At 40.5% G+C, this 24,429-nt stretch overlaps 1 protein-coding gene across 2 annotated transcripts; it reads right to left on the bottom strand.

Annotated features, from left to right (window-relative positions):
* Window positions 1–251: 251 nt before the first annotated feature.
* TASOR (transcription activation suppressor) lies at window positions 252–24,429 on the bottom strand. 2 transcript variants are annotated; one of them, XM_041425994.1, is made up of 23 exons: window positions 23,918–24,429; window positions 17,651–17,796; window positions 16,463–16,555; window positions 15,555–15,627; window positions 14,441–14,532; window positions 13,943–14,101; window positions 12,758–12,885; window positions 12,084–12,115; window positions 11,356–11,461; window positions 10,839–10,942; window positions 10,614–10,717; window positions 10,317–10,389; window positions 10,112–10,186; window positions 9,004–9,735; window positions 7,545–7,981; window positions 6,524–6,662; window positions 4,788–5,689; window positions 3,982–4,104; window positions 3,273–3,432; window positions 2,578–2,686; window positions 2,248–2,426; window positions 2,006–2,164; window positions 252–1,374 (listed from the first exon to the last, which is right to left on the bottom strand). In XM_041425994.1, exons 1-23 carry the CDS (start codon window positions 24,306–24,308, stop codon window positions 812–814), a joined length of 5,079 nt encoding a protein of 1,692 aa, XP_041281928.1. In that variant the 5' UTR covers window positions 24,309–24,429; the 3' UTR covers window positions 252–811. The 2 variants fall into 2 exon arrangements, with proteins under 2 accessions (XP_041281928.1, XP_041281929.1); XM_041425995.1 differs by having other exon boundaries at window positions 825–1,652.

Below are 24,429 nucleotides of genomic sequence, written 5' to 3'. Positions count from 1 at the left end.
GGATTGAGGTTTTTCTGATGCAAACTGAATTGCCACAGTCATTAAATCCAGTTTTGTCCTTCTCTCATTACAGTAATCACAGTGGCCAGAGGAAAGCTGGGAGGACACTGCTGGTGCTGCAATGGCACAGAGCACCAAGTGACACACAGATAACTGCTGTGCATGAAACCAGGCTTGGGTGCTCCTCAAGCACTTTGCAAACAATGTAAAAACCACAGACAAAGCAATGTGTTAGCAAGCCCCTTGTGCATTAAGAGTTTATTTGATTTTTTTGTAATGGAACTGCACCATCGGTTACTCTAATTGAGGTATTTAGCCAAAATCCAGTATATAGTCATGAAAATAAGTACACTGCCTTAGAGCTATGTAAAAACATTGTACAAAATTTGTGTCCATGTCAAATAAATACATTAATTTGAATATTTACGTAAAGAAACATGACTTGGATACTCTTGTGGTTAAGAAAAAAAAACCAACTGGCTCTTTCACATATTTTAGGCAAACATTCAGCTTTACATTAAACAGACCTCAAACTGAAGCTTAGGTAACAGGTCAAATACAAATGTAGAAACTTAAAAGTGCCAACAAACAAGATAATTCAAGTACAGTAAACGTTAAAAAATATATGTATTTATTTAAATTTTCAGATGGTTCCAACAGGGACAGGCCATCAGGGATTTAAATAGAACATGAAAACATCTGAGATAACAAGAACAAGAAACATTTTGTTCCAGAATAAAATAGAAATCATTAATCCAACATTTTAGAAACAGAGAAGTCCACAGCAACATAGAAAAAGAGACTTAAGAGTTCATTTCTGTTCTGAATATGGCCTGGAAGAATCACAGCAGCTATCCCAGCCACTAGGTGATGATGACTTTTCTGTATCCATGCTCTGATTGTAAGCAGATAGAAAATAATTGCTCCCTTCTTGGTTTTGATTTGCAGGAGAAATTGGGTATGTTGTTCCCAGAAAAGTCTGATGAGTGAGGACATTAAAGTGGCTGAATTGATGGGACATGTTTAATGGTCTGCTATAAACCTGGAAGTTACTGAAAGGAGTTTGTTCAACTGCATTGTGTTTTTCTCCTTCAGCAGAGCATGTTGTAGAAACTCTAGTAATTGGCTGCTTCTCTTCCAAGCCAGTTTTGTGAGTCTTTTCCCCAAGGCCAGTTTGTGCTTCAGGAGTTAACTCTGTAACTGATAAGCAGCTTTCTTTAGCATCTACTCCATGTGGGCCCTTGGCCTCTGCATGCAAAGCTTCCACATGAGTATCATACTTAGAGGCACCACTGCAGATTTCTATTTCTGCCAATTCATCCCCTGAATCCAGAGACATGTCCTCCTCATCCTTCTCATCCTTTTCTACAAGAACTACATTAAAAGAGAGAGAAAGTTCTATTCTATTGAAATATAAACTTTGGTTAAAAAGGCCATACACTACTCACAGTGTTACACTTCAGGTCTGCCAGTCCAACAGCACTTTAAGTCTTGGTCTTCTGCCACTCGTGTTCACTTACTCAACACACACACTCAACCCTCTGTAGGAGTGTCCAGTTACTTGGTGCTAAAAGCTTCTGCACAGCGTGCTCTTATTTAGTGCTGGGAAATCCCAACTCCCAGCTCCAAAGGGGACAATGTCAAAACAGCATCTAAAGTTACACAGCAGGTGAGTATTTGATCAGACAATTAAAGGAGTACAATTACTGACATCTCAGTACAGTTTATCTACTCTAGTAGATAAAGCAGGTAGAGACAAGTTTATCCTTTTCCTGAAAACAATGCCCTGTCTAGTGCCTCAAATACCACGTTAGCCTGTTCTTTAAGGTCTCCGTGCTCCATCCCCACTGCTTTTCCCCCATCATTCAAACACAAGAGTAGCTTGAGAGTTGGGTTTTCCTTGCCAGCTGCAGTGGCTGTTGACCAGAGTCAAGGCACACTGTCCCAGCACCTCCACCCCACACATGCAGTTTAGAAAGGAAAGCTTAAGTGTGTTTGACCTCACCTGATTGTCTTTGGCCAGCACTGCAGGAAGCAAGGTGGTTCTGCTCAGTAACAGTGTTGTTAAACCCAACGAGGCTTTTAAAGTTACGCATGAAGTCATCAACAGCAGCCACCACTATGCCGTTATCGACGTAACTCGAGAGCGTCTGCAGGTTCTTTTCTAAACACATAAAAGAGTTTGTATTAATATTTAGCACCTATTGTCCAAAAAGGGGGAGAGGTATTAACAAATGTGGGATTTACCTGTTAGGAAGACAACATGTCTCTGTTTTATGTTTTGAGCCTGAAGCCTGATGAGACAGTCAAGTTCTGGAGCATTTCGAGTTTGAGAATCACAGTTATGGTAAGACAGAATCTCAACCAAGTACTTCTTTTCATAGGTGTTCAGCAGGGTGAGCAGGTCCAGGGCATTGGCATTCATCCTGCAGCGGGGGAAAGCTCACTGTTAGAAACAATTTAAGGTCAGTCTAAATATCAAAAGACAAACATAGGAGTAAGTTCTATTTAAGTGTTTTGGATGGCATAATGAAAGCTGAAGCATTTTAACAGCTCATATTATAGAACCTTACTTACCTCCCCAGCTCCTTCAGTTTTTTTTGTATTTTGCAGTGGACTTTCCATTGCCATTTCCCATCTGGGGTATTGAGATCCTCCAGAAATGTTAGGAACTGTTTTAGTTTATCTGTTATGGAGATATTGAATAAAAGTTAAATTTTGTGGTACGTAGACTGAGAATACTGCTTCAGTGTATACAAAAAGCTGTTTCCTGTTTTCATCAGAGTACAGTCACACAATTACAAACAGCAGCCACTTACTTCAAAGTTTTATTCCATACAGACTGGCCAACAGCAGTATCATAAAACTGAGCTGCCTTTCTGTACCTCAGGTGCCCAGCAGTGGTATTTAAAAGCTGACCTCAGTATACACACTCTGCCTTGCTAAAATATTTCAAAAAATTCTAACTTCATTAACTATTCAATTTCAAATGAAGAAAAAGTATATATAACATATTTGTGGATGGAGTAGTAAGGAATAAATGGCTTCACAGACACAACTACACAATGTAATACAAACTGAAGACAAAATCTCCCTGTTCATGTGTTCTTCAAGAACACCACTGGGCTGAGAAAGAGACTGAATTAGCTGAAGTTCTCAAAGAACATCACAAAAATTGGAACACCTGATCTTCACTCTGGTGAGTATGGGACTTCTCACACACTGAAATGTCAGGATTTTAGTTCTAAAGCTTCCAGAAGGATCACACCTACCTGTAGTGATGGACTCCGGGTTAAGGACAGATTCATCTGACACAACAAAACCCCCAGACACAAACAGGTCATTGTAAGTGTGATTTTTCACATCATCCAAACTATCGACCCCTGCAAAGCTGACACAGGAGAACCTCTTCAGAGTCACCAGGCCAGGGATCTGTTAAAAAACATCTGAAATCAGAGGTGTAACCACAGGTCACGCAGAAAAAGGAATTACAGAACTCTCCTACCTACTAATGCCAGACACCAAACTTCAAAACACATTTTCAAAAAATTACTGTTTCTTCTCCTGCCTAGGGAGGTGCTGTCTCAGGACCATTACAGGAATAAGGTAAATGGATGTTGAGCACTTCAAATAATTTTACTTTCTGTCCAGCACAGGGCCTTAAGCTGTCAGGAATAGCTCAGGTCATCTGAAAGTTGCCTTCACCTCCTGTTAGAGCATCACAGAACCAGAAGCAGAACTACTCAGGACTCTGTACTAACAATACATATGCATTAGCATATGCATGGTGGTGAAAGAAGTTATGAGTAAATGTTGTGACAAGACCATTTTTACTACAACCATTTTGTTTCTTCAAACAGCAGCTAAACAGGGTCCTGTTGAATGCTGTGCTGTTAGAAGAAAGCAGCCTTGCTCCAAATGAGCTCCTCTCACTATTGCCAACAGGTTTCTGTAGCTCACAATTACTTACGTGGGACATACCTTATGGATGAGATTGGCAATGTCTTCATTTTGGATAATGATCAACAGTTTATCTGAATTATCTCTTCTTTTAAGGAACTCCTCTGGATGGCACTCTGTGTTCCCTAACCTTTTAAGATATTCCTGCCACCACAGAGAGAGGAGACAAGGAATAAGTCAATAGGTAGTTTGGTAAAAACAATGCCCAGATGACACCCACAGCAAGACGGTTTTCCACTTCAGTGAATCCCAGAGGGACTGGCTGCTTTATCTCTCCCAAAAATTAATCAGAAGGATGCAGCAACAAAGAGCAGCTGTTTCAGCAATACAGTCATTCTTATCAAATCACACACAGACAATCAACTGACAGTACCAAACTGACCCAGTTTTCAAGGAAGGCCAGAAGTTTACAATTTCCATCCTACATATTTAAGTACAGAAGCACAGTGATTTCTCAAAGTTCTGTCTACTATTAGAGGGAAGAGAAAAAACCCCAAAGGCACACAGAGTGACTTTCATACATTCTTTCTAAAATGGTAGCTATCACATTTCTTCGCTAATCACCTTTTTTCTGTAAGCCCACCCCCTGGCAGGATCTTCAGAAAGGACCAACCTGCAGCCTGTTCTGTTTTCCAACTCAAAGAAAAAGATTTACGTCAAAGCTAAATATAAGCAAGACTACCACAAAAGCTCAATGAAGAAATGGGACAGGACAGCCTATTTTCACAACTCACTTTCACAGTCAAAGTGAGTCTGGTTTCATACAAGGGGATTTGAAAGACACTCTGTTCTGACACTAGAGAGAGGTTGAACTGAAACAGCTTTACCTTGATTTCTCTGCAGAGAACACTTTCTTCCTCTTCATGAATATAAAATTTGAGAGTGTTTTTCTGTACATCTTCTATTATTTTGACCAATTGGGTAAGTACTTCAGGTTTTAACTTGCTTATTAAATTAGAATAATATGGTTGAGTTGAAATGTTGAAGTTCTTAGGGGACTTCTGAGTCTTTTCTGGTGGTTCCATGAGATCACCACCAGAAGCAGTTTGATCCTCTGGTTTAGCATTCCCACGACTCATTTTCTCCTTCCCTAGGGGTAGGCTTGCTGAAGGCTGCTCATGAGAATGCAGCTCTTGCCCCAGGTCATTGCACAGTGGCTCTGGGCACACAGCCAGCGTGTTGGGCCCCCCGGGGGCAGTGCTGCTCACCACCTCCAGTGCTTTGGGACTAGAATAAACTGGGAGAGTCTGCTTCACGCAAGAAGAAGCAAAAATGACATTGTTCAGCTTCTCAATCAGGCTCTCTATGTGTTCTTGGACAGAAATCTCTGATGCCTGCAAACAGATGTGTTCAGAAAGTCTCATTATCCTCTCCTGGGCAGAAAGGACTGGTGTGGACATGTCACTGACATAAGGAATGTTTTTTTGCTGCAACATTTCTTCAATCTTTCTTGCAAAGAGCTTATATTCTTCTAACAGTGCTGTCTCTATTACTGCACTAATGGAATGCTTAGCTGTAAGAGGTTGATCTGTTAGCTCATACTGATCTTCAAGTTTCTCCACTTGTCCTGTGTAATGTCCATCTTCTGCTGTCCCCTTCTGTGTGTCTGAAAATGGAGAGCATGGCAATTGATAATCAGAATTTCTCTGTCTATTTACTACCCGGGGGTCATTAGGAAGTGCATCCGTTGGTGGCAAATATTCCAGCGGCTCTTCTGGTGATTTCAGACCTACAGAAGAAGAGTTCATCATCACCAACACCATCAACTCATGTGTGAAAGTCACACACAGCTGATACACCAAAACCTCCAAATCCCAGCCTGGAAACAGCATTACTGTTATGCCTGCCCCACCAACCAACTTAAATCCCAACACTCAAGTGTTCCAGTCTGCTGAGGTACAGAAGCACAGTACATTTAACAGCTAAGACAGTAAAACAGCACAGTCCAAGTCTGCTGAAAAAGCAGAATACAAGTCGTTTTCCCAGAGATAATGTAGAATAAGCACAACAGGATATACCTCCATTACAAATTAAAAATTAAATTAGAAATCAAGCAGGGCAACATACGATTCAAGTATTTTCATTTGCTACTAGGTTAAAATCCTCACTTTTAAAAAGCTTAGACACAAATGACTTTGTGGAGTTGGACTACAAGCTGCATCTGATCTTGCAATTGTGAAAACAAGTTTTTTTTATTGAAAAGGGAAGGATATCAGTCTGATGGATTACTGACACAGCTTCAGTGGTGCTGCAAGGAGTGCTTGAACGACCCTCATAACCCCAGCTCAATTTCTTCACCATCCATATTCAAAACTATAGTTCTGTTTGTTTTTAAAGCATTCACATTTCTAATTTGTGTTAATATGAGGCCAAACCAGCAGTACCTGTTTTCATCAGGCAGATTTCTGTATTAATCAAATACAAAAAAATAACTGCACAGGTTTCAGATGTGCTTCTGTACCAACATGTGATCCAAGAATGGATCCATGAATCCAGATACAAACCTTTAGGATATGTTTGCATTCACTACTTGTAGGAACAGAGGAGTTAAAATCCATCTTACCTGTAATTGGGATAAGTTTCCAGTGCATTCCGACTTCCCCTACACTATTTGGGCAGGGATGTTGCCTGAGATAGCCATGTTCTATAGGTGCACTAGGACAGGGACTGCAGTCTTCAAAGGTACTCCCAGAGCTTGCTTCCTAAAAAGCAAGCAAAATACTCATCTCAAAACAACTTCTTTTGGTTTTGCTCACTATTAAGTTTCTACATTCTGAGCAGTTGACAGAAAGAACTGAGTTCACCAGCACACTGGCAATTCTGCTATCAATCTAATCCAGACAAACCTGGAAACATTTTTCCATGAGGCACCTCTCTGGTCTCTCATTACTAACGCAGTCTTGAGCACTGGCCTTACAGTATGGAAGCTGGGGGTGCCAAAGGGGAAGGGAGGGGAGAACTGGCTGCTCCCTCGCTCTTTTTCCAGGCTGTTGTCTTGACACCTGACTAAAGCCATGAGGCAATTTAAATAATATAGTTTAAATAATTTAAATAATAAAGTTTCTGAGGCACTGCCTACAACTAGTATTGGGCCCTTAAAAAAGCCAATTTCATCTCACATTCCAGATGGGTAGAAGCAAAACAGCATAGAGATTACAGGCAGGACAAACTCATTCGGGCTCTGTGACTTAGAAACTGGGCCTTGTGTGGAAGTACAGTAACAGAGATCATGGAACAGTCACTCTTGTAGGGTAAGGATCTGGGGCACTGTGATCCCTAAGCACAAGGGAACTCATATACAGGACTGCACCAAGAAGGCACATTAAGAGAGGTGAGCATGCAGTGAAATGCTCAGAATTCTTCAATTCTGCTCCTTTTTTATTACAGAGAGAATAAAGAACCATGAGCACACACTTAAGAGTGCAGCAAATTTCCACCTATGTTCCTACCAAACAGAAAAGCTCTACAGAAGAGTTAGTATGTATCTCCGTTTGCCTCTGTAAAAATTAGAATGTTTTTTTCATTCAGTCTCATATTTATGAAAATAGTACTTTCACTGTCAGCATCACGGCAGTTTCACTTACTTGTAAATGTAGTGTGTGCTCAAGGGGTGCTTCGTTGGGTGGGAGCAGACTGACATCCACGGGGTAGGGCAAGCACGGCACGTCAGTTTCCAGCACGGCCGGGCTCTGCAGGTCCGTGAAGGTAACGCTGTCAGCCTGAGCAGCGTTAGGAAGCTCATGATCCTGTCTGTCCTGAGCTGGAATGGATTCATACTCATAGTTTTGTCTCAGATACTCTTCAATCTCCTCAGTGCCTAGCGCCAAGGCCTGAGTGACAGACTGTGCCAGCGCTGGGTCCCAGGGGCTGGCAGGGGCCAGCGTCTCCAGCAGCGCTCTGACGAGCCCCTCCGGGTCGGCAGCAGCGTCGGGCACATCCGCCTGCCCCAAGTCACCCTCGTGGCCACCATGCTCAGAATTGGTTGAGAACACGTAGTGTGGTGAATCCAAGGTTCTGCCCCCTTAGAAGAGAGTGAGGAGGGGAAAAGGAATCCATTCCTCAGTCTTAAAATAAAAACAAAACCAAATTCCCCCCCCACAAACATCTGCCACGTACCCACAGTCTCAATCTTTAGCATCGGTTTGTATGTACACACACTTATTTTAACAAAAATGTACACATGCTTTCATCAGATATTCAATGTCATTAATCAATGTCAAAAGACCTTTGAAGGTTCACAGAATTCCAAGCAGGAATCCCAACCATAAAGTCCACCCTTTGCCTCCTTCATCCCTCCATGCCAGTCAGTATCTTTTGTCCCCTCAAGAGGACAACTAAGATCAGTCACTTCATCTTCCAGTGATTCACATACATGGGAGTGACTGGTGCTTGATGGACATCCCCTCTTTGTGTCACTCTGCTCCCATTTCCCCCTTCTGCAGGAGGCTTCTATGATTGCCTTGAGAAAATGCTCAGGGAAACAAATCAAAGGGTTTTTTCTGGCAGACCTCAAGTCAGAGGGTATCTGTGATACTTCTCTGAGGTTTGGATGTAGATCATTTCATGTACAGAATTATTTAATCTTATTAGTTTGTTTCCTTTGTCCCACTACACACATTACGGGCTATTTCAAAAATGAACTATGGTCTTTCCTTCAACCTAAGCTCCTTAGGTATGAAATAGGGTAGTGGACACATGAAGAATTACAGCCAAGTCAAACTCTACAGAAGACAGTATCATGTCTGCTGAGTGTTCTGTATTAGAAAGTCTCTGGACAGCTCCACAGGCAAGTACTCTGAAAGTCTGCTTTCTTTCTAAAGAGGCTAAACAAAAGCAACTTCCAGGAAAATTCCCCTTAACTTGTCTCCCAAAAAGTGGAAACCTGCAAAAAAAACCACTTTCAGATCTCAGGCCAATGTTTAAATGAACCATCATGCATTAAATTGCCACAGCATGCAAAAAGATACTCAATCTATAATGATGAAGTGTTAAATATGCTCTGAATAACAATGTTTAAAGAACTCTAAACAAAGACTTTCTTACCTTCGCACTGACAAATATTCTCTGAAGAGTCACTCATTTTTAGGTATTTCTGTGAATTTTCAGATTGTTTTTCCAGCTTTCTTTTCAGACCACTTCTAATTCTGGGGTCTTCAGAATCAGAATCTCCACCTACATTTTTCTTCCTACACTGGATCAAGTTAATAAGATCCTTGAGTCTTTCAGTATCATAGTCTCCAAAAGGAGGCACCTTTTTTTTGACAACAGTGGCTTCATATTTGGGATGGAATCTTTTCCTGCATTTTGCCTTGGCAAAGTCAGAGTAGTCTTCTGTAGTTTCATAATCTGAGAGAGGGCTGAAGCGCTGAGGCTTCCGATTTCTATCCAGCAGTTCCTTAGCCCTGCAAACGGGGAGCTGATAGGCCTCCTGACTGAAAACGTATTTTTTCAAGTACCTGTCAATGTCACCTTTGTGTTTTGGGGCAGGGTGCAGAAATCTTTTGTCATCCAGCCGTGTACTGTACTCATGAAATGTAAATTCCCTACCTCTTCCAGGGCCGTTGTAGAGTTTTTTGAAGTACTCATGTATGTACTTTTCCACAACAGCATGTGCTCTTCCACAATAGTAATCCACACTGCTGTGTCTACGGCACCGGATCAAAGCAAAATACAGAGCCGGAACCAACTTTGTGAATTCTGCAACGATTTCCTTTTTCTCATGCAAAACCACGGTAGCCGAATTTTTCTGTGTTCCATATAAAACACTTTTTTGTGCTGCCAAAAGGAGAAAAAGGAATCCACAATTAAAATCAAACCATGAAGCTATAAATAAATGACTAGTTAGCAATACTCTGTGTTAATACATGCTGGGTGAAACACAGTTTGGAATGACCATGAAGAAGTAATTTAGAAGCCAGGGATGCCATATAAAGAAATTTCAACAAGTTTTACATTCTCAAATATGAACAAATGAACCTACAACGTGCAGTATTTGCTTCTGTGAAGAAACAAATATTTCTAAATACTAACACCATGACCATAACCAATGCAAACTGTTACTCTTGGCTCGCACTGACTGAATACTACAAAATCTTCAACAGAATATCACCTCTGTATAAATAAACCTGCAAACAACAGTGAGCAAACCTACCTGAGTTAATGACACCTCTAGACTGCGGAAACAGAAACAATGCATGAAGCACACGGGACCGTCCAGTCTGGTGGTCTAGAACACAAAAAAATAGAAACAGTTAAAAAGGAGAGGACCACCCAAAGTCAATCTAGTACTCAAAAACCCACCCCCCTAAAAAAACCGAAACAAACCCAACTCAAACACAAACCCAGAGTATGCTTACCATAAGGGGACATCATCTGCCAAGGAGAAAGAAGAAAAAGAAATCCTCTGTCCACAAGTGGTTTCACAAGGACCTGTTTTCAAGCAAAAAGAGCAAACTGCTTCAAAGCCATTTTCTCACTATGAATACTCTTCTTGACTGTACGATAATTCTGTCATGGGCAGAGAAATGCCCTGATACTTAAGAGTATGACAGCCAAGGAATTCCAGTGAGACTGTGGATCTTGTAGTATGTCCAAAACTACTAACTAGTAAAATTATTTTTAAAAATAGGAACAGTCAAATCTGTTACACTCACCAGTTTCTCTTTCTCTAGTTTTTGAAGTAAACCCTCTAAGTGACTCCCAGAACGGGACTTCTCCACAACTTCATACAGGCTACAGTACACGCCATTCTTCCACACTGACAGGACACAAGGGGAGAAAGAGAGTGTAAGGAAAAAAGAAACAAAACTGTAATTCAGAAAACTTGAAAATTCTGAATTTAATGAATTTCATTCTGAAATAAAATGAGAACAATTTACCTTCTTTTCTTTCTTGGTAAGTTTCTTTCAAGAACAGTGCTGGTGAAATTTTTTTCTTCAACTGATCAATGCTTAGAACTTTTTCAACCTCAAGTTTTTCAGGACTGCAGAAGAAGAGTGGGAGGAGATAAAAAATAAAGACCTCTTTTTTTACCTTCTATAGTCCTACACTCACTGATAAAATAAGAACCAGTAAATACATGCCCTTAAGAATAATTTCGGACTATCTCATGAGCCAGGGGTGTTTATTCCTGCAGAGGAGTGTGTGTCACTTGAATGGAAAAAAAAACCAACAAACCCAAAAACAACAGGACACCAAACAGCAAAGAGATGTTGACAGTTGTGTCCCTGAACTCAAGAAAATTCTGGACACACACGACTCAAGTCTCATTTGATGTATTTAAGGCACTTAGTATTTCAGATTTTCATCTGAATATACCCAAAACTCACCAGTCTCTCTCAAAAGAGTTTTAATAGAACAGTATTTCAAACTTACTGTCTAAACGGCAATACTCACAGCTTGCATGGAAGGAAAAGTCGTGCTGCTGATTTTAGGGAAACGTGGCACACCAGTTTGCCTTTATTCCAAAGCTGACCCCTCCACAATGTAACGTTGGGTGTCTCTAAATTACGATGGAGAAAGGAAGACTAAGTGAAACCACTTGCCAACTGTGATTGAAAGAAGAGGCTGCTGAATCTCCAAAATCAGTACAGGGAAAATTTCATACTAATACCAGACAATTATGTTAAAAGGAAACAGAAAGGATGTCATCAACCCGGTTATGTTTTGATCTGCTCTGAACAGAATGAAGGAGGTTGGTTTGTTACCTACACCTGTCAGTATAAGCACACCCTTGATTCTAATTTCTGAGGAATTAGATCCTCTTTCCTTTACTGTCAACCACTTTCATACATACTAACTTTGCTTGAACGAGGTTCAAAACAAAGCATGACAGACAATCATATTATTTGAAGTGCCATTGAACAGGAGATTCAGGAAGTGAATATCAGTTCTTACTACATTCTAAGTAGGAAAGGAGGGAAAAAATACTATTGATTTTGTTCACTTGTGGTTCATTCTGATAAAAGAAGATGCACACCAAGGTGTCTGTTTGATCATCCAGTATCAGCAACCAGCATGGTTCAGGATAAAATTCAGATATACACTCAGCATAACTAAACTGGTCAAACATAAAACTATGGGAGAAAACCACCATAAAACCAAAAAATGGCATTCATTCTTACCTGCATTTCTATCTGCATGGAAAGAGTTTGCTCTAAACAAAAGAAGAGAGGCAGAATGACTAGGCTGGAACAGAGAATTCTGACCACTGAATTTTACATCAAGAATAGTTTATCACTCTAACAAAATAGGAAGACTGGTAATTCCCTCTCTAACCTCAATCTATCACTGCTGCAGCATCTCGTACTACTTTAGATACCTTGATAACTGCATTTCATAGCACAGTCCCCACACCTGGACATCTTCTATCAGCACAGGTATCACAGTGGATCTGTGATCAACTGGCCATCTACATATTCTCTCCACCAATGAAGGGTTCAGAGACAAAATATACAGAATATTATTTTACAGTACCAAGCAAGATAATGCTGTGAACATTTTAATGTCCACAAATTTCCTCAGTTAGGTAAAACCCCCCACTATTTGTGGATTCCACCCAGGCAAACGGGAAGCAGGTGGGAAGAGCAGCAAAACTGCTTCCCACAGGAACCACCGTGCTGCATAAAACCAATCCTGGCACCTCTTGCTTTGCATTAGAAGCATTTATTATACTAAGTCCCTGTGACACATTCATTCACTTCAGCACTGTTCATTCAAATCAATTCTGAGCTACTGCCAAGAGCTATGAATTCTTCAGGCTACATGCAGATTTTCCACAACTCATTTCCTAGCTTACCTTGAAGGGGGCCCAAATTTTGGTCCTTGTACCATGTCTTCTTTATAAATAAATGAAACAACAGCATAAGGACAAACATGTCTTGGTCTTTGCCTGATCTCATCAAAGTCATATTCATAAAAGTAGTACTGGGAAAAAGAAGAGACAACATTAAATCAGAAACCTGGAGCAATCACTAATTTCTTTAAATGCTGGTATTTAAAATAAAGAAAGTTTTCAAATGCTCCTCTCATCTGTGCTAGAGAATACAATACATTAAGGTAGTTTTTTTTATCTTCTCCCTCCTTTATTAACCACTTATATATGGACAGTACTTTCAGGAGTGAATCAAGAATAAAGCATTATTGAAATGCAACATTTACTTGGAAGTATTTTTGGTGAATAGAAGAAGGGATTAACTAATAAAAAACAAAAAATTCAGAGAAAAGTAAATACTGCAATGTGTTTTGGAGTCTATGCTTAGCTCAATCACCAATATAAAATGTTATTTTGGAAATTTGCAATGAGAAATGAAAATATACATTGATTTTTAGCCAATCTGATTCAGTGTCCAGACCAGTGATTTACAGAAGACAAAAGAAGTTGTTAATACTGAAGAGAATGCTTTCAAGCAAAGATCCTGAAATCTGCAGACTTGCTGGAATAATCTGACTGCAACAGATTGTTGCAGTAAGAGATAGAACACCTGGAGGAACATAAATGCTTGGAACTGATTTCATTCTGTCTTCCCTCATCATCTCCAAAACTGAGAATCTGGAAAGGTGAATAAGAGGGAAAAAAAGAAAAAAAGAAAAATGCTTTTCCTAGCCAACATTTTCCCTTTTAGAAGTCCCCTTTAAAGACCACAAACCAGTTGTACTTTTACACTTCACACTCCCCACATTAATTCCTCTCTTCCAGTCTCCATTCCAGTCCCATGTACATTCCCCAGTCACTTCCTATTCCACCTCCATCCTACTCTGAGGGAGATCTTCAGCTGAGGTTCAGGATCACACAATGGGAACAGCAGAGGCTGCCATGCTGTTCTGGCATTTCTAAAGCAGGCACCTGCAGACTGCTACACACCCAGCTGCAGCTTCACAGGGAAGCTCAGGCTCTCTTGTATCTTCAGGGATTCTCTCCATCGTTTCTGAAGTTCTGTTTCTGAAGGTTTTATGTCAGAAGGTAACACAGGCTCAGCTTTACCTGAGTGAGTTCATAGGCTCGGTAAGCCAACAAGGAGGTGACTTTAGCTGCATTCTTTGAAACATGACACTCGTGCTTTGGGGTGGGATCCAACACGCTCTTGACAGTTGATTCCATTGCTTTCATACCAATGTGGTCATATATGCTTTTCATTTTTCCCTGTAATAAAGCAGAAGAATTGTCAGCATGAGCTTTGTCCTGGCAACTAACAAAGTGCTTCAAGTACCAAAGAAATAAGAGCAGAGAAAATAAAAGAAGCCATTAAGAAAGCTACTTCTGGAGGTACATTATTTTCATACTTTCAAAAAAACCCAACATATTTTTGCCTTCTGTAACAATTTATTATGCTTTATTTAAGCTTAATATCAATTAAATCTAATAGAGGTCTAGTTTCTCTATACACAGATGATTGCACAAATTATAAGTAAGTCAGTTTAAAAGCACCTGTGTGTTACCAGTAAGCAATGTAATTCTTTAAGAATAGTAAGATAAAATTACCTTTATTATTTTAAAAACAATCACATCTCCAGAAGCTCCAGGTTCTAGAGGATTAGGCTGCAATAAATCAGCATACTTGGAGATATATACACCTGAGTATAAAAATAAACCAAAATACATTATGCTGAATTTTAAAACAGTATTACAGTTTTAAAAAGCATTACATGGGATTAAAGCTCAATGCACACAAAAGAATAAAGATACAATCGACATTCAAGTGCAAAGGTAAAATAATTTTGTCCTTTTCTGTATTTAGTCATTTCATAGATTTTACAGCCTCAAACACATACTGTCATTTGCTGGTCTGGCTGACTACCTCAGATCAAAGAACTGTAACTGAATTCAGATACTCTAAAAAGCATCCATTTGGCTTAGGTTCCTCACATTCCAAGTCTGTATTTAACTGCTGGAGCAAATTGCTCCAGACCTTTTACCAGCTAAACAGTAAAAAATCACATGCTCATAAAGCTTTGTTCTCTGCCTCACACCTATTTCTGCCTTCAATATCAAGTCTATATTCATTCATATTGTCTCCTTTCAATATTCATGATACCTCTGTATCACGTTCCTCTCACACAGGATGACAAAATTTGTTCCAAATTTTCTATTTGAAATGCTTTGCAAAGGGAACTTACTGTCTTGCACTCTCAAAACTCTTTAACACTTTGTGACTCTTCTAAGTCTCCAATTTATCTACACTCTTCTTGGATTTGTGGATTCAAGAATTTTAGTTCTATCTACAACAAAACTGAGCTGAGCTACTGTGTCCATGAGGTATCTCTGAATGCACACACCTACAAACAAACACAGAGGCAGCCAGCCACCCACTGCATTAGCTCTTTGGCCCCCCAGGTTTACTGGAAAGACATGGGATATGGGTTTGACTTAAAGCCAAATGAGAATTAGGTGTTCCCTTTGGAAAGGGAATTTAACTGAACTACTCAAAAACAGATCTACGAAATAATGTTCTGATATCTATTCCCTTTGCTAAAAACATCTTGCTGTGATATTGCTGCATTTAGTGACACAACAAAGACTGGAAGTTCACACAACTGACCACATTATCTACCAACTGCTACTCAATAACCAGCACTTCTAATCAAAAGATACTTACCCATGGAAGGGCTGCCGAGAATTGTGATTTTGGAGTGGCCAACCTGCAGCCCCTTTTCACATATGCTCTGGATCTAAAGAGAACAGACAGTTTTTTAAGCAAGTCTGTTAGGAAAGCCAGGATATGAACAGAACAAACAGCGAGAAATTACAATTACAGTATATAAATTGAGATGTAAACAAAACCCCAACCCTTACAAACAGAGGCAAGACTAGTCTGAATTCTCTATAAAACTATTAAACTGTGTAAGTTGAACTGTGATATGGAACAGCTACACAGACTCATCTGTATCTTAAAAAACCACAGCCTCCCTACACCTTAAACACTCTTTATGAATTAATATAGAAAATTTTAATATGTAAAACAGAAGTATACCTGTCAAATGATTGCATGCTTAAGAAATCCCAACTCTATAATAGCAGACAAAGCACAGAAATCACCTTTCCATCAATTTGATTAAAAGTATATGACCAAAGAAGAGACATAGAAGACAATGTCCATTTTCTAATATTACAGGTTACCTTGCTGATGCAAAAAAAAAAGAAAAAAACCACCAAAACCCAAATGCAATGAAAGCACAAAATATTTCTCCTCAATTAAAAAAAAAAAAAAAAAAAAAACAAACCAAACAAAACCTCACATGTCATCCAGAAAATCTATCCTTTTATTTATAAAACAGAGCCTAAACCAGCAAAGATACAGAGTCATGTAAATGGAGCACCTTAAGTAGCAGGGAAGAGAAAATTTAAATGGCGACAGATCCCTTTCCCTTCCTTCTACACCTTCCAGTGCTGAATTTTGCAAAAGTAACTTGAAGATTGTGTCAATAAAAACACTGAAAAAAACCCCAAAGCCCCAAAAGCTCCTAGTCTGAAGAAAGCACTTCCCCTGCAGGGCTCACTCCTCACCTGGCACCGATCCACCATGAGGAAGGCGTAACTTTCCGAGAGCTCCTTCTCCAGGTGCCCGTCAGACTTCAGCTGTCTGCGTTTTTCTGTGAACTGTTCACACACAAAGGTCTCAACACAGCTACACACACTGCTGCTGGCACAACCAATTGTCAATGTTTTAAGGCCCCATCTATGTTAGCAGATCCAAATGTACAAAAATAATCAAAAGATAATCCAAATTAAATCACTGGATGCTATAATTAGATTTCAAAAACATTATACCTGTGGGAAATCTAATTGGCTTAATCTGCCCAAGTATTTGTTTTTTTAAGAGACACTCTTCAAACAAAGCTGTGCAATAGCAGTTTAGTTTGATCTTTGTAGAACTGGCTAGAACCATCCAGCCCAATGCCTCCCATATCATCTCTGAAACTCCAGAAATAACATTTTTTTGTCATTTTAGGAGCCATATCTCTTACACTGTGGAAATATTTTTGCAGATGCACCTCACTGCCGCTGAGGTGGTTTTTACCAATATTTCTCAGCTGCAACCATGAATAATTAATGTAATAGCAGAAAATGCTTCAGTTTACTTCATAACTTCAAGATGATAATCACAGCAAACAAACTATATATTCAATTAACTTCATATGTGAAGCTTTTTGGCACTGGGAATGAAAACTTCATTTGAGAGTGACGAGAACAAGGCAAGGCTGGATTTAAGAGACACCACATAAGGCACAACAGAGGGGCTTCAACCAAGGTGCTCCAATTACTAGATCAGTAATCAACTTGAGTTAAAGTACTTCTTGGAAAACAACAAAACTACAGAGATTATGGAAACTTCTATCAGGCACATATTTTCATCTTAATTTTCACAGGAAGCACCAGCCTTGTAAAGAAGACATTAAAACACCTTTCCAGGATATTAAAATACCTTAATAAAAACTAACAACAATTTTGAAAGCTAAAAACACACAGATAACTGGTGCCAGATACAATTTTTCTTTTAGTCTTCTTGGAGTACCTGGCAGGCAAAAGTTTAAAACTATGCAGTAATAAACTTGCCTGAAAAATAGCTGCTTTCATTGCAATTAAAGACCAATTACATAATGAAAATAATCCCCAGGTCTCTGCCTCTAGATTGAGAAGCACTGTCATTTGTTTGATACCTTATTGAGAAGCAGAAGCCACAAATATACTCACTTCCTTTTCCAACAGTTCACTATGAACTAAGCTGGCTTTTCTGTATTTAAAACTGGACACTGAATTTGAATCCAAGTAGGAAGAATGCAGAATCTTTATAATACCCTCAAATTCTCGAGAACCTGGATGTACTGGCTGAAAGAGCGCTACAAAAGGGAAGAAATAAAATAATTAGTGCCGATAAACATGTGCCGAAAACATCCAAAATTTTCCAGTTCACTGACAGTTTATGCATGAAGATAAATGGTTTGTGATTCAATTTCAAACACAAAACACCTAAAATACTTGGCAAATATGGACTTGAGAAAGTTTATCTTAAAATTTCCTAGAATGATAGCATCTTTTAAAAATCACAATGATATTTTTTTAATGTTGCTCTTGAACAGCTACTAGCTCTCAGAAGTTTGTAAGGGAAGCACCTCAAGTCTGAATCTACCCCTTGAAAAACATTTAACATGGACTGCAAAACACTGTAATTAAACTTTCAGAACTGTAATTTACTAATTAACTCCTTTAATTAAGAAGCAGGAACAAATCATTCCAATAAAAACCTCAACAAGAGTTTCATAGCTTGGCCCCACTTCAGAACTATTATGAGGTTTTGTGTTTGTTTGCTTATGGCAATTAAGCTAAATATGAAGAAATCCAATCCTATTTTAAGAAAAATAAGCTACTATTATGAAAAATACCAGGACCCCACTGCCTGTGCTCATGCTTGATGATGTTATCCCTTCCTATACCTGCTTTAAAAGGAAACCCTTCAGGTGCTGCTGTACAAACTCCCTCCTGGGCAAACCTTTACCCAAATTCCCACAGGGAAGCAGCCATGTCCCTGAGGTTCTTATCTGTGTTTGGGTGCCAAGGTAACAAACTGATCAGAGGAGCAACCCCAGAGTGAGCCAGCAGAGGATGGCAGTGCAGAATTTGAGAGTAGCGGCCAGGAAAATAACATCTCCAGGAGAACCAGCACAAAACAAGGAGTGGTTTTTATCCTCGGAGTAACTTCCAAAACACCCACCAAAACTGCACAATTTTTACTGTAGTTATAACAGTTAGGAAAAACAACAGTACTAATCTCACAAAAAAAAAAACCCAAAAAACAAAGACAAAACCAACAAAAAAGCAGCCTACTATTACTCTAACAACAAATTAAATTTAATTCTATCTTCAGAGTATATCCCCCAATTTCATTAAATAATTGGCAGTAGGTTTAGGCAGCAATCTTTCACTCATATGCAGAAAAAGATTTATTGCATAAGCCTCAATATAAAACAAATGTTCCTAATGAAAACCAAACTGTTCTGTGTTATTTACTAAAATCTGCACACTTTAGAAGGCAACATCACATCTGCAAACTGAACTCCAGCAAGGATTCCAACACCACCACCAATGAGAAAGTGATTTTTAAGAGCGGAAATTATGAAAGTGATTTAGAAACCATACTTATGCAACATCCTTTTTAGTAACTACACCTTCATTCTTCAAAAGCTGACAGCAATATGGGAAGAGGCAGAATTGAGAGCGAATGGAATTCTCAACTTAGTATTACAGGGACTGAATGCTCTTGTACTGAAGAGATAAATGCTTATTAATAGAACAGGAAACAAGCCTGCTGCAGGTACACTCGCCCTGGGAAAGCACCCCCTGTTCCACCCCAGCCCCTCGGACACTACAACACTAACTCCCTGTCAGAGAGATCTGGGGTTCCCACACTGCCAGCTCCTCACAACAACCAGTTAAGGCACAAGGTTATCAGTGCCAGCTGCTTGACAGAATTTCCTGTTTTCTTACCAGTGTTTACTGTACCTTATCCCTTCTCCCTTCTTCCCCCAGGACAAGCTCAGTAAAAATGAGCCTCTCACTTCCAGCTGGAGCCCAAACAAGCAGAAAGCACTGCAGGGTGAGCTAGAAAGAGCCACCACAAGCCATAGATAATGTCTCACCTACTTTCCCAGATGCAAATCTAGGAAGAGGCACATTTTTACATGAATTAAGACCCTGTCATACATGCAAATATTATCAACCATGCTCTTTTTTGTGTTTAAACATGTTCTGCTCTGTGGAAAGCTCTGGGGAGCAAGCTGAGACAGACTTGCCCTAAACCTGCAAGTCACCCTATTCTCCTGGTAGGGAGAATCTGCAAAAAATAGTACACACTTAGTGCTCAACACATTGATGGAAAAGCCCTACCCAATCATAAAATTATGGAAAACGAAAAATAAGAATTTTTTAAAGACTGTTGCAGTTTTTTCTTCTAGAATTTGAGGCACTGTAGACTTCATGTTCTCTATCAAAACATGAAACACGTCCCCAGTGAGGTGAGTAGCCAGGCAATACTTTTCAGTTTGTCACTTGAGCTGTGGTGTTCAAGGACAGTGATGGTCTAAAATGTACATGTCACCATAGCAGGGCCCGTACCTTACTTCAAGGAAGGAGTGCAGAAATAAGACAAAACTAAAATAAAACCGAGAAGTACTAAACTAGACCTTGTACAGCTGTCACCAAGGCCTGTGCCCTCAGGCAAACCATGAAATTGCTGAGCTCATCCCCAGTCCTCCATCACTTCAAAGACCAGCCATGTGCACATCTGTATCTCCCAGGCTTGCTGTGCACAGCTGATGGGGGTACGCTGCACCTTTACTGCCCTGTGCTAATTAAACAGTAATTAAAGTAAGGACTAACCTGCAGCACCCTTATAACACAAGCCAATTGTTCTGGGGTTTGCTGGCTTGTTTGGCACAGGTAAAAATAAGTAAATAAATACTGGGTTTGTTCTCCTACCCAGGGCACTGGAACGTATGTAATTATTTTTAGGTGGAAATTGAGTTTAGCTAGTAAGTACTAGTCAAGGGACAGGGACTGGACTGGACATTTGGATTTATGTCATGCCTGAGAGGCTCTACTTTTCTTTCACAGCTGTCTGATGTTTCAACTTCAGAAAGCTGAGACTGGAGTTCCTGGGTTTGGTTGCTTTAAGTCAGAATGTGAGGACAGAGCCATCCTCCTTGAGCAATCCTGAACAAAGTTTGAAGTGAAGATAAGTGAATTAATGATTTTCCTATCGGCTAAGTTGGCAGAATGCTAGCATTCTTCACACACAAGTGCTCCTGCTACAAAAGCTCCATTGAGAAGCACCCTTTAAAGTCTCCATTTCTTTCAGTCTTCATTTTTTAAGACTAAGACAAAAAATCTGTGGTGTTAATGAACTGTGACATTTTTACCTTTAGGACTTTTTCAGCCCGAAATACCTTGTACTCTCAATAGGCCTAAATAGTTACCAGGTTCAGGGACTGACAGACTTCTCCACCTAGAAATATTGTGTAGCAAACAGAAGATGCACATCTCTACCAAAGAAAGGGAAAATGAGAAGACAAAAGACAAGGCAAAATGATGACTTAGAAAAGGGACAACCTAGACCTTCATGCAAGTATTGCAGAGTTTCATGGGTAAAAGCAAGACCTTTTTCCTCCCCTCAGCCTGAGAAACAGTAGACATTTGCTGCTTTGACAGACTCCAGAAATAAACTCCAGCTTTAATCAACAAACAACCCCCTAAAGGCACTGACTGCAATGTCAGCATCAAGGTGGAATTATCCTGTAAGGGGACCACTCATATAGTTCAGCAAGTTAAAGGTGCTCTTACTGACTTATCCTTAAAATTTGCTTTCCTAATCCTATCAAGGACCTCTCAAGTTTCAAGCAAACCCGTGAAGATCAGACAACTGAACTGAAGAGGCCACAGCAAGCCTGAAGACAAATGACAGATAAGCTGCTCAAGAGAGCATAACACCTTTGCTGAACCCTTTGTACCAAGAAAACAAACCTCCAAGGAACTTCTAAGGAGAAAGACAAACGCAGGCACACCTTAAAAAAAATGTTACAGCCAACCTTTGTTTCCTGAATTCCTATGCCAGCAAAAAGGAAGAGAAAAATCAGAAGTATTCTCTGTGCAAACTGATCACAGTTGTTATGAGGTATCTCTCCTTCAGATTACAAAGGATTTCTGTTGACTTTCAGTCCCTACTTAAGTCTCCAAGAGGAAAGATAAACTCTGAAGAAGAAAAAGAAGCAGCTAAAGCCTAAATTTTCTAGGATATCTCTCTTACATTATGGAAGCTAAAGCTTAAACTTCCTCTTACATTTGTGCTTTCCAGATTCAATTTTTCATTTCTTCACCACCAAAAATTGTTCCTGAAACACATTTTGGTGTTTAAAAATACTTTAAAATCCACCAAAAAACCCACCTCCACACAAACTCAAACACCTGCAACAAAGTGATCCTGTACACACTTTGCACATAGCAGCTAAGCCTTCACAAACAAGGCAGCAGCTGTCTCTCAGGACGGTATGTCCAGGAAAGACATGGTGGTTTAAAAAGCAGAACAAGGACAACTGCAAGTCAAGGAATGATGGAGGAAGCTTCCACATGTATTGCTTCATGCTGGGCTTTAGAATCAAGCCAAGAGAGCTCTTTTGAGAGGAACTGGTGTCACTCAGATTATTTTGCAATTTAACAAGATGGATTTAAGCACTAGCAGTAAGGATGCTGCAAGCGCCACTACAGCATTAGATGATCCAGTGCTGATCTTCCAGTTCAGTTCCAGAACTGAATTGCATCATTTTCCAAATGACAATACAAATCCCAATAGCAATTTAGTTGTCCTCAAACTGCAGTTTGGCAGTCCATGCTGAGAGAACAACACTCAGCAGCTGTAAACCCACAAGTAATGTGGGCTGAATGGAGCAAGGTCTGCTCTGAGAGCTTTGGAAGCTCTAAATCATCAGAATGATCAAAATACCTGAGAGCCTTTCTGCAGGCTGAAAGGGAAAAAGGTGAGAATGGCTCAAATGACCTTGACATTATCAAGTCAGTTTCTGAAATAAGATAAGAATGGCTTCCTCTTCTACCTCAGAGGCCACAGAAGCCTGAGGTTTGAACTACACCATCCAAAACTTTTTGCAGACTGCAGACGGCTCAGCACAGACAAATGACGAATCAGATGACCTGAGAAGGTATTTTGCAGGTCTTCATTCACACTGGAACCAAATGTTAAAGTGGAACTTCAAATAGCATTGGTTAAGTAGTAAACATCTCTGAAATACATTTAAAGGTATTCACAGGTAACCACACTTGGGTGTGACACACAAGACACTTCAGTTGTTCGTGAGTCATGTTACATCCAGGTATTTTTCTGCCAGATGAATTATAAAAGACTTTTTTTTCTCCAAATCAACCCACTTCTTTTTACAATGAATCTCTGCCAGACTTGAATCACCCCAGAGTGGGGTGGCAATGGGAAAGACCAGGAAGAAAAAGGGGTTATTACTGCCAAAAGGAATTAATCTATTACTGGAGAGAAAAGACTGGATAATGAAATAAACCTACCTTCATCTCTTCCTTACAGAAGAAAGCATTTCAAGAAGTTAAGATGTTACTCTCTTCTCTGAAGAACAAGAAGCCTATTCAAACAAGATTTTTTGTGATATGGACTGACTCCATATTGCAAAAGGGCAAGAACTAAGATAAATTTCAGGGAGGAAATCAGACATGTCTTCAACTCCACTTAATAAAAACAAAGTTAAGCAGAAACCAGTGGAGTTTTGTGAAAAGTAAGAAAAACCACCGGCTTTTAGAGGAAGAGTTACTCAGAAACAAAAAAACCCCAAACCCTGGACACTTGGAAGCAGAACGCTTCCAAAGCGAGGCACGAGAACGTGGGATGCTCCCTTTCTCCCTGCAAAGAACTTTCACCAGATAAGAACAGTCTTCTGCGTATCATCAATGAAGGACAACTCTGCTAGGTTTGGTTAGTCTACCCTAAGGATTACACCCTTCTCCTGCAGGGAGGAGGTCGGGGAAGAGAAAAGCGAACCATCTTCGCAGATGTCGGTGTCCCAGAGAAACATCTTCTCCACATGCTAATGCCACCTCCAGAAGCAGAGCTGAGATCAACTCAAGCCCACCCAGATCGCATCCAGCTTCTCCTCCTTTTAAAGCAGAGGTCTGAAATTCAAGCCGAGCGTTTGTTTTGGTTTCGTTTCATCCTCGTGACAAAATAAAAGTGAGAAAGAGCAGGGGTAGGAAAAGAATGTAACATCCTGACACTAAAATGGGCTCGCTCCCCAGCAGCCTCGCGAGTGCGAGCCAGCAGAGCCTCCTCCACACCGCAGGGTTTGCATGCAGCCGTGTGAGGTGTCTGAGAGCTGCCTGATGAATCGGATGGAGAGGGGAGCGAGGTAGAAAAGGGAGGGGAGGGGAAGGAACAACCTTTCTTTTCTCTGCTCTTCCTGGGTATCTGAAAGTTCCTCCTAACAGGCTGCTGGTCTTCTGAGGGCTTAGGGAGAGGGGGCGGCCCCCCGAAGACTCCGCTGGGCGGCTGCTGCTGCTGCTGCTCATTTGCCGTCGAGATGCTGCTCCTGCGCTGGCTGCTGCTACTGATGCTGAGGTTTGTGGGGACCTTGTCCTCTGCAGCAACAGCAGCCACCAGCAGCGCCTCCCCAGCGCTACCGCTCTCAGAGCGTCCGCCATTTTGTGTGGTGTCCTCAGCGGCTCCAGCTCTGTTACTCTCCACTCCGAGGACGCCCGCGTTGGTCTTCTCCATCCGCTGATGCTGCTCCGGCTCCATCTCGCTGCCACTGCGGATCACGGCATCCGCCATTCCCTCCGCAGAAGCGAGCCCGGCAGCTCGCGCCTTCTCCCCAGCACAGCGCCCCTTCCCAGCGCCAGCAGCGCCCGCGCCGCCTCGCCTCGCCCTCCGCCTGCCTCACGGCAGCCCCCGG

Source organism: Onychostruthus taczanowskii, unplaced genomic scaffold (genome assembly GCF_017590055.1).
Source record: "Onychostruthus taczanowskii isolate IOZ18803 unplaced genomic scaffold, ASM1759005v1 scaffold9, whole genome shotgun sequence".
NCBI lineage: Eukaryota > Metazoa > Chordata > Aves > Passeriformes > Passeridae > Onychostruthus > Onychostruthus taczanowskii.
This window is presented reverse-complemented; position numbering and strand designations above follow the sequence as displayed.